The following is a 14,733-nucleotide window of genomic DNA, read 5'->3' on the forward strand; positions in this document are numbered from 1 at the left end:
AACTTGACTGGAATTAACAAATACCAGGAAACGTGGCAATATCTCCATAGTTACCTTTGGTTCATTCTTCTACTTAAAAACATGGATTTTTACAGTCCTTGATTTTCAGCAAAAATATAGCACATGTTCTAAACATCATCTACCTCAAACTATGAAATAATTTTTTTAAAGTTTTAAAAAGCATAACCTAATTTATGACATGAAATTATGTTTTTTAAAAATCCTCTTAAAAGGCTACGAGTGCCTCTCATTTAGGGACCCTTCAGTTACCAAGACAGTTAATTTCACAGTCCCTATTTTTTCCATCAAAACCTAATGAAAACTGGCACTAGAAATATGATCACAAACCTGAATTACCCTCCCACAAATATTTCATACACTTATCTGTGGGCTTGATGACACATCCAACATTTACTAATGTTGTAAGTACATTTTATACAGACTGTAGCAAGAATGAGTAGGCTTTCAGTACTGCCCTTCCTATCAAACCGTCTACATTAGCGGATATGAACTGATTGGACCTGCGTGTAAAGTTAGGTGCTGGCCACTGTAATATCCTTGCTCTAAGGATAATCAAGTGAATTGATGTTTTAGTTAATCAACCTTCACTCCTTTTAACTTTGATTCTTGTTCAGCAGATACATCTCAACAGCACTGTTTAAGGAAAAGTGAAGTTTGAAATTAGACATTGTAGTAACAGTCACTCAGAACTGGCCATCTCTCAGCATACTCAGTGTTATGAAAGGTCACTGGAAGAATAAAGTGTCTGCTGCATGTTCTCAGCCGTCTTGCTTATGGCATGCCAGTAATATGGAAGTTCTTGGGCTTAGCTTTTGAAAATACGACAGTTTAGAAAATTCAGTAAGTTTCACTAAACCTGCTAGAAAAGAAAAGGCACTTTCAACCAACCTAATAATTGTTCAGATATACAAAGTTTAATTTTGACATAAATCATGAGCAGTTTCTGCTGATAAGCTTTCTTTTATTTGTTAGCACTAAACTCACACTTTTGTTAGTACAGATTCCCATGAAAACAGAAACAAGGTTTTCAACTATGTAATCTATTCAATAAAAGGAATTTCGAAAGGTATCTTTAACGCTAAATTAGAAGTACAGCTATTCTTTAGTACTCCAAACCCTAGCCTTCAAGAGCTTTTTGATGAATTACAATGCCTTTGCTATTATTTAACAAGATCACCATCACTACCTGTCCATCATACTGCCACTGAACTGATGTCTAAGCTGTTCATCAACTGGCTTTATGTTTCCATGGAACCAGTCATCAAATTCTGTCTTAAAAAACCCTGGCTGAAAACTGCAGCAATCCAAAATCCAACAGACAGCCAACAGGAGACATCTGTGCTGCAGGGACAGGGTGATTTGCTGAGGGAAGTAAATTTCAGCAGAAATTCAAGCTAGAGTCATCCTACCGGTCAAGTCAACATCTTCAGATCATAGGTAAGGATGGTCACATTTACCAGTGACCATACCTGAAAATCTGGTTATTCCATTTATCGATCCTTTGTTTTCTATAAAACATATATACACAGACACACACACACTTAGATACCCACACTTAAAACACAATAAAATAGAACATATGCCAAATTCCTATTCACTGAGTCCAAGCTGGACAAGAGATGTTCTTCCACATCAGTCATTTTCATTCACATGGAAATTATCTTTCTCTGCTACAACAATCATTACGAATTGTCACAGGAATAGAAGAATAATTCACCAGCTTAGGCAAGGCAGGTCAGCAAGATGCTTTTCAAAATGAACCACAGAAATCATCAGTAAACAGCAGAGTTTAATAAAGCTCAACATTATTTGTGTCTCCAAATCAGATATATTCCTGTTTGACACTACAAACACGAGAGGGAATAATGCCATTAGCTTGTTCGGATATAAACTGTCCCACTATAAAGATCATCAGGCTCATATCACAGCTCTTCAAGTTAGTATTTCCAACATAATTCTTCACCCACCTGCATTTCTAGAAGTTAAAATCCATCTGAAATGGTAATTATATATTCTGACAAATTATTTAAGACAGACACTAATGGAAGCACCGTTTTATCTCAACACCACCAAACATACCATTCCTCAGATGTTATTATTTTTTAAACAGATGCGTAAGTATAATTAAAATATGCTAAGTTTATGCAACTTACATTTCTATCTAAAAAACCAGTATTTATAGAAACACAGTGATTTACCTTGCTGGGAATCCGAGATGTTAAAAGAAACGCCCGACATGATGCCAACACCTATTGGGAAAAAACAAGAAAAGAATAGAATTTGTAAGAAATTTTTAATTTATCAGGAGTATTATTGAAGCTTCTTTTCCAGGAAAGTCTTGAAACCAGAGGGAAAAGACCTCTAGCAGAGTGAGTGTTGATTCCCTTTGCTGTCATACACGGAAGGAAGGGGAACTGGGCTCAGATCCAGTAGAGCACGGTGACGAGACTGCTGCAATCTGATCAACTGTAAGCTAGTTAGTTCAGCATCAAACTCAGAAATTTATTTGCTCAATCTCTCAAGAACGTTTAATAGGAATCTTGGTGACATTTTAAAAAGCGGCAAGGATAAGAAGCCCTACCAGGAACATATGATATACTTAAATATAACAAAAATACGCAAGACAAGCATGTTATTAGTAATACCAGACCATAGGCAAACATTTTTTTTTGGACATACTCAGTGCATTTCTATAGTAATAATACAAAGATTTCTCATTGACAACACCTGTATTTCTTCTCCAGCAAGGACAATGGAAAAATGCAATTAGATAAGCGAGACCAGTGACTGGTGAGAAAGCACAATGAAACAAGTATTTCAGAAGTTACTACCAATCAAAATGTAACGATATATAAAAGTTACACTCCAATCTCCAGTAGCACATCCCACTCACAGATTTTACGCTTTGCAAAAGGGATGACTCATTTTGCAAAACTAAAGTATTGCTTTTTGATCTATCTGCCTACAGAATTAGCTGCATCTTTTTCCAGACAAAAAACTGAAATGAACTTAAATTGAACATCTGGATCAAAATGCCATAGCACATGCAAAGCTTTTCACACAGCTGGGACCTTCTGAACCCAGTTCTGCTTGGCAGGTATCTATCTCCAGGTGAGCAGGTTGACACAAAACGTGTTCCTCATTCAGAGAGGGAGAACAAGCCTGAGAAGGTAGCCCAGCATCCAGCTTTGAACACTGTTCAAACACTTTGGAGATTGGATTTCAGCTTTAGTACCTCAGCTGAACCACATCTTGCTAAAACCTAAGAGTACAAATGCTGTACCAGTGTTGGATATCAGCAGACTATTTCAGGGTTGATGTGACCAGACCTGGTGCTCCGATTATCACTGATGCAGAGCCAGACAATTGTGGAATAGTAACCACTGCCTCCTGGAAGGCTCACCTCTTCACTGAGGCCCATTACGCTAACTGGCACACCACTGCTGCCACTTGGCTGGCATGTCCAGGCCGCGTCAGACAGACCTGCCTGGTCCCCTTGCACTCATGCCTGGGGGAGAAACAGCCTCTCCTGCTCTCCTCCCAGCTGTGCCTATCACAAGCATGTCTTCCACAATCCAGCATGCAGAGAAAAGGGAAGGGGCAGCCCATGGGCTTTTACCACTGCACAAACAGCTTCCCCAGCCTGACAGCAGCTCTCTGGTACAGTAATAAAACCTTGAATCTTTCCCCTCCCTCACCCACCTCCTCAGGGCAGACATCCACCGTAGGTGCGCATCAGTCTCCCGGGAGCCTCTGAGGAAGATCACACCCCATGCACTCACAAGAAAAGCTTTATCATCAGTAAGAGTGCCCCTCTTAGCCATCATCACACCCACAAGCAAGCTGCCCAGCTCTGAAGAGGGATAGGTGGTCAGGCAGTCTCCCTGCACCAGCACCACCTGCAAAATACCTCCAGAGCAGCTGCAGCAGCTTGTCCTGACCTGCTTCTGGTCACCACATCTCAGGTGCAGAAGTGAGACAGTCAGGGGAAAGGACAGCTTTTGAACAGCTGTTTTCTGTGTTTGCCTTCTAGGTAGTGGCCTACAACATTAGAGATCGGTGTTCATGCGCACACCACGGTGGGACAGCTGGTTACAGGAAAATCAGGTCATGGTCCTGTTACAAAACATTTGCCTGCATATACAGGTTCAAGCTACCTTATGAGCATTGACAGGGTCCCTCTGACATGATTACAGTACAAACGAGGAGTCCAAATAACAAAGTTAAATGCAATCCAGGTAACCAGAAGGCTGTAACACAATTACATTGGGAAAAAATGTTCCAACAGAGCACATGTCAGTGTATATTCTCATGGTAGATATACCAAAGCTCCCAAAGTGATATTGCTAAAACCAATGAAGTATCCACTTACCTTAAGAAGATGCATTTACATACAAAGGAGAGGACTGTCGTAAAATGATACTCCCCACTCAGCCGGGAAAGAAACTACTCTTGAGCAATAGAATGGTACAAAAAAGCCTGAGCCCTCTAATCCAGTTAACGCTGAGGTTTCTACAGTTTTCACAATTAAGACTGTCACAAACAAGTAAGAGTTTGATTTTTACATAAAGTCAACTGAAGACAAGGTCAACTATTACTGCAAAATTAATGTCCCATCTTGACAACAGCAGGACCAGATTTTTTTTTATTATTTTTTTTTTACAACAGCAGAATCAGCCAAGAGGAGGCTTGTCATTTATCACAGTTGTAGCTGCTAAAATTCATGAGTATGCATCATGACCTTTGACAGGATCAGCTTTAGTTTACTGCTGATACATTTTTTTTAATCTTTTCAAAATTTTTTGTGACACCCACTTTTTAACATTGCCATTTCTGTTCACGTTTAGCAACACAGTAGCCTCTAACCCAATCAACTTGAGATTTGTTGGATAAGCTGTGAAACATGAACAGTTTTCAGTGACCTCCTCCTCCTCGAAAAGGTTGCAGTACCTAAAAACAAATAATGGCTATTAAGATACCTGTTCACTTGTGTCTGTCAGTAGGATTCTGTATGGTTGTTAGTACTTGCTAGGGTAACAGAACAACTATTACAGACTACTTAAAACAACGTATCACACTGTTCCTTCTCTTGCAAAATACGCTGGTGCCAAAGGCGGAGGCATCGGAGATGTTTTCACACTGACAGTTCAAGTCCCCTTTCAAGCACAGAGCTATTTTTGTGAAGGAAGTCCCAGGTCTCTATCCATTCCTCTGACATGAATAACGATTATGTGCTTAATTGCATAATTGTCTAAGTCTTTCAGAAGTATCCAGGAATGCTGGGTTTTATAAACAGACAGATTCTAGATTTCCTGGAGTTTTTCATTTCTTCATACAAAGAAACTAAAAAGCAGAAGTACCCACCAGTTCCTCCACAGCAGTTCTCAAATATCTTACAAAGAAGATTCTGCCACTGTTATACTTATTTTCCACCCAGAGAACCTTGAGTACAGCAGGAGAAGTGTCATGGTCAAAGTCACTTTGAAAACCAAAGACTCAGAGGAACAAACCCCTATTCCAGGGAGGACTCCGAACAAAGTGCTCCCTCATTTACAACCCATCAGGAATGTCAGCTGGGCACAGTGTATAACCTATCTTGTCTTCTGATAGGATATGATCACTTGTTCAGCCCAATGAGTTGCAGCCCCATTCCTCCATAACCATTTGGTTTGGTTACACAGAGTATTCAATCATTAATAAAGCTAAAAGAGCCCATCAAAAGATAAACACACGCAGGGTAGAGAGACTCGAGAGCAGATTCATGCTTTAACACACCTGTAAGCCAAAAGATTTGCAAGTGACTGTTGTGAAGGCAGCAAGCACATCCAGGCAAATTTTCTACAGGGTACATAACCTAGCTACTGCTCCATGGAGGGGGCAATAAAAAAGAATTACATTTAGTTTACAGTAGCTTCAGTCTGTCTTCCTACTCTGCCTTTTTCCAAGCATAAAATAGGATTATCATTTGAATGTTAAATGACTCCTACTCACACACAGATACCAGAGTTGACGATTTCTTGATGTTTTTATCACTCCAAATTCTGTAATGCTCCCTACACTGCTCACCATGTACATGAAACAAATTAAAATTTGGAATTAATTTGGAAACATTCATCAAAAACATATCCTGCAAATTACTTCTCCAGAGACTCATGGCCTACAAGGTCATCTTCTACTCACCAGAATAAATAATCTGTTTTAGTAAATAAAATTAATTTTAACACAGATCCTCAGCAAGTATACCAACAAAACATAAACATACAGATGCATTTCATGATTTCTTGTCAAATCCTAGCCTTATTACACATTTTAGCCCTGTAAGTTAAATTAACAGGGCTGCACTGGGTTAACCCAGGCATCCTACCTGGCAGTCAGACTTAGGAAGATTAATAGAACAACACAGCTCTGTGCTAAGTGCATGCATTTTTCCAGACAGACCACAGAAACTCAAGCCACCTTATTTATATTTAAAGAGGTTTCAAATTCACAAGCAAATGAAACAAATCTTTTTAATAAAATCACTACTACTCTTTTTAAAATGCCCAGGAATGGAGGTCTGGAAAATACAGTAAGCGTACACAGCTTCAGGATTAAATATAAAACAAAACACCTCAGCACTTCATGGGCCCCAGAAAGCTGCATGATGCTCACTCCACTCACTAGCACAGATCTTTTAAAAATTCCCTCTGCTGAAATCTCAAAAAAAAATTATGGCTTTTTTTTTTTCCCCCCCCCCTCTTGCTGGAAACTGATGTACACAGGTATTAAGGAAAAAAAAAAGCTTAGTACTTTTTTGGTCAACCTGCAAAATATTGTAGGTTTACTTCTCTAAACTATACTCTCTGATCCTTTCTTTCCACACCATAGTTTCTTTTCCCCCCCACACTTGCCATTTTGTCAGCCTCAAAACTGTTCCAGTCTCTTCCATTATACTTTAGAGAAGAAGCATTTGTGACAGGTTTTCTTCTTTAGATATGCATAATTTTGAGAATCCCTTGAAGTCCAGAAGACAGTTGCTTTTTCTTATATACCTCTTAGCTATACCGTCCCTATTTTTATCATTATTCATTACCATTATTATCCCAAATATCATCATTATTTTTAAAGTTTCCACACTTACTAGTTGTTTTAGGATTTCTATCATAAGCTTTCTATTACTACTACTGATTCAGTATCTAGTGCACACATAATAACATGAGGCAAAGTAGCACCACTAATACAGTTGGGAGTTTTTGTTAGAACACGGATATGGATGAATCAATACAAGTTAGAGCATCCAGTGTCTCTAAGTCCCTATAGAATCAATCATTCATTTCCTGGGTTGCAAGCCTGATGTTGTAAATGCTCCATGTTGAAGCAACTGAAGTTCGATTAGATAAAGGGCCCCTTTCAGCGCCATGCTAGAGATAGTAGAGCTGGGTTTGAGTGAGGCAGTCTCCCTGAAAGCATTGAGCCTCCCTAAACAAAAAGGGTAGCTGACATCTTGGAGGTCTTTTTGGAGTGCTAATTAACTCGGGCACCACACAAACATATATGCTGCTTCCAAAACGGTGGCATCACTTGGCATATGGTGGGTTTCTCTGCAGAGCACTGACAGCAGCAAAGCATACCAGTTCAGCTCTAACCTAAGGGCTCACAGCATCACCACCTTTACCCACAGCCCTCTCAGCTGTCTGAGGTTGAATTTGACCCTGATGATTTGGTCTTAGCTACTTTCAAAGTGTTACCTATGTTCAAACCACTGGCAAACCTTATTCACTCCTGTTACAAATGCCTACTTATATATCATATCCACTGACACTAAGGCAGTCTTTTGTAGCTGGGGAAGATCCTTCAGTAAAGGATTAGAGCAATTCAGTTCTTGGCATTCACACACAAAACCCAGAGTTTCTCTCTCCCTCAGCCGACCTTAGCCAAACTGAACACATTCCCAGGCTTCCCTAGGTCACCAGTGCCTGTGTGGCCAGCTGAAGACCTACACAAGACATACCCCAGAGCAGACGCTCAGCAGTAAGAGAAGCTGTTATTTGCATCAGTACGATTCTCTCCTGCACAAGACGGGGGCAAGCTCTGCAGTGCCAGTAACGACCTCGGCCACCCCCATGAAGAGACTGCTCTGCTGCATGTTTCTCTATGATCATTCCTGAAGTCAACGGCAGCTTCTCAACAAAGTCACCTTGTGGCAGCCATGGACAAAGAGCCTGCTTGCCGTTGCACTGCATTAGAAAGTCAAGCCTTATCTGTTATGGGCCACCAATTTCCATATTTTCTGAATGGCAAAGGAAGGTATGGGGCATAGCTTTTCACTGAAGTAAATTTCTTGCAAAAAAAAGTGGGGTCAGATATCAGAACTGCTGGCAATAAATCTGCTGTGTTTAAAGTAAAGAGAAACACCTTTCAAATCGATTTACTGAACAAGTCAGGGGACACCCACAAGATGGCACAATGGAGTGCTTCATTCAAACTTCCCTTCCAGTCTTAAGGTCCTTTTAAAATAAATGCTTATTTAGCTATTGGAGAACTGTTCCAATATCCAAGGCAATTTCTACTTCAGTGGCAAAAATGAACAAGTCCTCCCTGAAAGACAGTTAAGAAAAAAGTGTTTTAAAATTGACAAAAACTGAAGCATGGACACACCAAGAGATCTGTCTGAAACAAAAGGGCAAAATGAAGCGGCGAAGTTTGAAAGAAAAGCTTGGAGTATGCAGTTGCTGGTTCTGGAGTATAACAAGAAACAACATAGCTTGGAGGTTTATCAGCGAATTAAAACACGATCTCCTGCCTAAACCCAATTTGCTCATTAGCTCCTCCAACAGCTATAACAACACTACCACTGTAACTGTCAGGCAGTGTCCTAGGTGTGCAAACTGTGAAGGACACATGAATCAAATTGAGTCTCTTTAACATCTGGAGCATAAATAAATATAAACACTTGCTATAACCCTGTCTGCAACATGCAAATGACCCAGCAATTCCTGTTAAGGTGAGATTTCGGAAGATGCTAAGACAGGGATTCAACATTTGCCAGACACCACCAACGGCAGCAACAGGAGCCACGGGTACCCCAACTGCCAGCCCCTGTCACTTGAAGTAGCTTGTGATGTGGTCACCAGTGGTGCAGACTGGGACTCCTCTAATTCAGAGGCTTTACAGTCAAGAATTCTGCATCATATCCTATCTTCTTCATGAACCGCAGAGCTGCTTGTGGAGGGGCAGCTATCTATTGCATATATAGCCACAAGGCTTCCTTGTTCTTCCAACCAGTCAGTCATGGAGTGTATTTTCATGGTGACAAGAGAGATGCCAAATACAGAGCGCTTAAGCTGAGGCAACCTCCTGCAGACTGCAAAACTCCCTCGCCATTCCTCTCACCACTGCACAATTCCCAACAACAAAACCCAGAGTACTGTAAAGCACTAACAGAAAACCTAACTAACATGTTATTTACAGGTGCTCCAAGTCACGAAAACAGGAAACAGCAGCAGCATTTCACCAATATAAAGTCCTTTCCATGGCACTGGACCCGGTCCGGGTTGGCACCAGCCTGGACAGAGGACAGCGAGAGCGGTGCAGGCTCAACCAAATATATTCATTTGTAATTCATCAATGAGGCACACATAACCCCAAAGGGGTTTTTCCTTCTCTGTACCTACGTTACACGTAAACAGGTCACTAGCACAGTAGTGTTAATACACCTTTATTTCAGACTTTTTCCCACTTTCGCTCTCCTCTGTATACAGCCACTATACAGATTCACTGCCTTGACAAAGTGCCACAGCAGGATACCTTCCTCATGTACCAGCCTTTCACAATGTTCTAGCCCCCAGTACTCAGTTAAGTACTAAGCTGAAAACACTCCATTGACTTCCAATTCAAAAGGCTCTGGACTCCAGCATTTTTTGTGCAACAATTTTTTTATGCTCTTGCGTTATTTTTCTCTATCATCAAACGAGCGTACAGGTACCCTTTAGAAAATCCCTCCCACTACCTATCCCTGGTGTTAATAGTCAGAAACTTCCATACACCTTCCCTCTTCTTCCACAGAACCTCTTTCTGGGTTTATAAACAGTAGGTAAGACTGCACGCATTTTGCTCTGCTGTGTATAATGCTGTTTCTATGCAGAAGCAGCTGAAAATAGATTTTGCTATTGGCAGTGCTTTTATTCTTATCTTCTTCAATTTCATCACTTAGAAATGCCAGATTAAACATTTTGCAGTGTTCCTTGGTGACTGGGTTGCTCTCTTTGTAAGTACGTCACCCACAACCATTTTGCAGAATTTTAAAGACCAGGAAACAAAACAAAAACTCCAGGGACAGAAGAAATGCAACTTTATCCATAATGTAAACATTTTATAAGAAACTCTTCTACAAACATCTGTATTTGCTTTAAGTTATAAACAATTAAATGAAGATCCAACTAGTGAAGTGTGATGCACTTAGCTCCACTTGATATTAAAATAAAAATACATAAGCACAGTAAAACAATTTTCCTTGATACCCACTGCCATAAACTACAGTTTCAATAACATTTACCTTGGACAACCCTGAGAGCTAAGGGCCCGAGAGAGATGTCAGCTTAGTAAATCTGTAGCATTCAGTCTTATTTGTCCTCTACGTGGCATATATAAATTGAAACACAGAACCAAGTCAATGGCTGGAGAGGTAAAAACCTTTAAGCCAAGGCAGCTCTTTCCCAAAGAAACCACTGTTACAGGTGCAAGACAAAACAGTCTTGCCCATTAGGTCCAGAAGGGATTACTCAAGGTCCCTTCAGGAGCCCCACTGCAGTCCTCAGATGCACTCTGATTTCTTTTTCCTCCTTTTGCTTGCCCACAGAACCCTTTCTCCACCTCTATTACCTGTAAAATACAAAGTACCCGCTGAAACTAATACAACTGTGACAGCCACTCCACCCTTAAACACCTGAGGTATGCTGGAACTCTTAATCTTTTTAAATTTTGATATCTTAAGACCATCAATCTTTCAAGAGAGGAACGGTGCTTAAGTGCTGGAACCAGCCACTTGGTTATTTAATCCTTAAAAGCCACCACTATACTCCCAGCCCCCAAACTCAGATTTTTTTGTTCTACTATTTTATGTTTTGTAAGATGATCTCTTTTACAGCTATTTTATTTCTACTGTATCACATTTCCCCTCTGCTAAAGAAATCTTTTCTTTCAGAGCTTTAAAACATCTTCCAAAACCAGGAAGACGAGAACTACTCCCCTGTCCCTGCACAAGGCGGCAGGGCTGGAAGGGACCTCCCTTTCATTGCCATCCCTGCATGCAACGGGTGGTGAAAGGGAGGTCCTCTCCAGTATGGAGCTTCCTCATAGCTCCCACACTTCAAGTGGTGAGAGCTGAAGATGGCTGAGGCATCCTCTGTTGGCTTAGCCAGTGCTCACCGCCCACCCACCCACTTAGCAGATGAGTATCTAGCATCTCCTGCAGAAAACACACAAAAGCTTCTCTGTCAGGCACTTTACTCTTACAGCCAGGGCAGCTACATAACCGAGGTGTCAGCAACGTCCTCACTCCCCTGTCATGCAGGTGCATGATGCTGGATGCATTTCTTTCTTATGAAATCTGCACCAGATGATAAATCCCAGCACGAAGTCCCTCCCCCCCCCCCCCCCCCCCCCCCCCCCCCCCCCGTTCCTAACTCTGTATCTAGCAGGCAGGAAACAGAGGCCAGGCCAGCTTCATGTAGTGACACAGCTGATTGTATCTGGCTTCCCCTTAGAAATTCAAGAATTGCCACATTCCAGGAAAGCAATTTTGCTGCCAACATCCTGCAAAAAAATACTTGCAGTTTCACCCTACTCACAACCATGCATGTTGTCTTGTCTGACTAAGAAGTACAAGCTGCATCCACTGAGCAAACCCCACTAAGTAACCACTGATGGAGGGTTATTAGCCTTTGTGCTGATTTTTAAAAGTCATAGGATGTCATCTATCTAATGCTGTTCATTGTGAGAAATTAATGTGCTCCTGTCCAATATACAACCTATTTGAATACTTTCTGGTTTTGTGAGGATTCTTATTTAAATGTATCACACTAAATACTGCCTGCATTTGACTTGTACAGCTTCTTACACAGTGTATTAAACCTGACAAAACGCACATAATAGTGAAGTATCCCTATTTATCTGAAAACAATCAAATAGAAGTTAAACTTAAAAAAAAAAAAGTCAGAAACCATACTAAAACCCAGAAATTTCAATCTACTAAATGCAAAACCAACAAGTATTTCTGCTTTTCAAACTTAGGAGTTAAGTATAACAACGGTTACACTCAGCAGTCAGCTCCTAGCTACACAGAAGACTTCAGGGGTTTGTAAACCACCTTTGCCTTTGAAAAATTGGGGAAAAAAAATCAGCTGCTTCCCCAAAAAGCCTTCACAAGATTCTGATGCAAAGGTCTTCTAAGTCAAACCATTTCTCATAACAATTTTGTGAGTGAATTTTGGTTTCGTAAGCATTGAGCCACATGCTTGATGCTTCTTAATCATTGTTCATTTCAGAACACGAGAGCCTCAGAGAAGAGAGGTTTCAAAAGGTTACTTCACTACTGTGAACTTGAACTGACTCAGCTTGTCAGTGCAAGCTACAAAAGTGTAAAGCAAACTAAATCCTTCTGGGCTTTATCATTTTATGTAGAATCGTGATTTACAAGCTCTTCTATTTGCAGACTCATTATTTTCACTATGGAGGTACAATCTGCCAAAAAGTTAAGGACACCTGAGAACAGCCTTTGCTGTATTTAGGTGGTATGTTTGCAGGCAACTGTCTGCCCTGTGTCCAGCCAGCCAAGCCTTTGGTTCCTTTTAGCCAAGCCTTTACCCTGTCCATTCTGGAACTGCCTAAGCTCTTCTGCTGACCAAGCCAACCTGCTCTCCAGAGTCTTTTGCTGGGGTACGTGAGGTGCAGGGAGCTCACAGACCAACATGAGGGGCAGCAGCACTGGCCAGGCTGAGCAGCCCCTGGGAGCTGGCAGCACAAGCCCCCAACCTCAGGAGCCGACAGACCCAGTTCCTGCAAGCCAGGCTGTACTCTCTTGCACACATCCTCAAAATCATCCTGGGTAGACAGAACACAGATTCAAAACCTGGAAACATCAATATTCTGTTTTTAAAGGAATTTCTAGCATGGGAAAAGCTGGTATAGGGCCACAAATAAGAAGGGAAGGTGAGCATCCACCTGGCTCAGTGGCACAGGTTGCACTGTGGTGAGACCAGCTCCCCCCATGGCCTAAGCCCCAAGCACCACCAGTACTGAACCACCACACGGGCCCAACACAGCCAAACCCAGCCTCTTCTGCAAGCAAATGCATGATTGCAACAAACCTAGATCGGTTTAGCAGCAACGCAGCCCAGCTACCAACAGCAGCGGAGGCACAAGTGCTCTAGGTGAGCTAACTGCCCAACAGCTTCCCCAGCCCACAGGCAGGTCTTTCGGGCCAGACTGAGCTCCACAGCACTGTATCCTGGGTTTATGGAAACGCAGGGCTTCCTTGAACAAGGTAAGTCAGAAGGCATCCTAACTGAAGCACAGGCTTCCATTTTCCCAAGCATCATCATACTTTTGCCATTAACACAGCTCCATTAGGGGTGAAAACAAAAAGAAAAATTAATACAGACAAAATTTAAGAAGCCAGGAAGCCTTTAAGCATAGGGTCCCCAAGGCCTGTTACCTTCACCTATTCAACAGCATGGCTGGAGCCCCAGTCACCCTCCTACTGCTGGAGATGTACTGCTTTTAATAGAGTTTGGAAGCCTTCAGCTGAAATTCAACACACAAGACAAAATTTTTCATGCTGTGTCTTTTCAATGCTTTACATTTTGACTCTGACACAGGGTGTTTACACACAAAATTTGCGTCTTTATTATGTTCTTGAAATAGGCAATTCCCCCCCAAACAAACAAATCCCAGAGGCCTTCAGTCTACTACAGAGACACCCTTAAACACAACTAACCCCAACATGTTACCATCACAGCTTCTCAGCCAATGTGAGACAAAACCCATGATAAAATTGTCTTGAACCATCTCAAAGAAGTATTGCTGTTATTTCCTTTTCTTTTTTTTTTTTAAGTTGTGGTTTCTTTGATTTTTAATGTTGGCAAATGGGGTTTTTTGTTACTGCAAAACCAAAACCAAATGTTGGTTACAATATTTCACAATAACCTACAAGTGCTTATCCTTCAAAAAACTACTACAGAAGTTCAGTTTCCAGGGTGGACTCCATGCAGTTGCTACTGTTGCCTTTTTTTGTCACCTATTAACTTCAGGTGGGGGTTTAACACTCAGTATAGGTAGTACAAGATCTAAAGTGAAGTTTTAGTTTGGTTAACAGACAATCCATCTAAGTTTACTTTGCCAGAGCAAGGCTTACAAGTGCAATTTTAAGTTCATGCCAGTTATAGAGTATTAATTTACACACACCGTTCAGCTAAATTTGCCTGTAATGTGACTTCTAATTAAGTTTGCAATAACATTGATTAACTCTTGCTGGAGTTACATATCATCTGTCAACTACTTAAAGTCATCTGTACTCAGTTTTATTGGTCTTCTCACACAAGTCAGAAAGGAAAATATCATTCAAATGTGCTGTCTAAAAGGGTGATCAATGTGCATAATCATGACTTTTCAACCCACTTCTTATCTCCAGATCTTTTGTTGCTTAAAGTTCTAAGCACGTTTTATTTTCCTTTT

At 41.1% G+C, this 14,733-nt stretch overlaps 1 protein-coding gene across 9 annotated transcripts in view; it reads right to left on the reverse strand.

Annotated features, from left to right (window-relative positions):
- CARMIL1 (capping protein regulator and myosin 1 linker 1) overlaps positions 1–14,733 on the reverse strand; it is a 200,486-nt gene that overhangs the window by 118,230 nt on the left and 67,523 nt on the right. For all 9 annotated transcript variants that reach the window (XM_040586308.1, XM_040586309.1, XM_040586310.1 and 6 more), the window contains one exon: positions 2,220–2,270. In XM_040586308.1, coding sequence (XP_040442242.1) covers positions 2,220–2,270 — 51 coding nt within the window. The remainder of the gene's footprint in view (positions 1–2,219; positions 2,271–14,733) is intronic.

The sequence above is a fragment of the Falco naumanni genome, chromosome 3 (genome assembly GCF_017639655.2).
Source record: "Falco naumanni isolate bFalNau1 chromosome 3, bFalNau1.pat, whole genome shotgun sequence".
Classification (NCBI taxonomy): Eukaryota; Metazoa; Chordata; class Aves; order Falconiformes; family Falconidae; genus Falco; species Falco naumanni.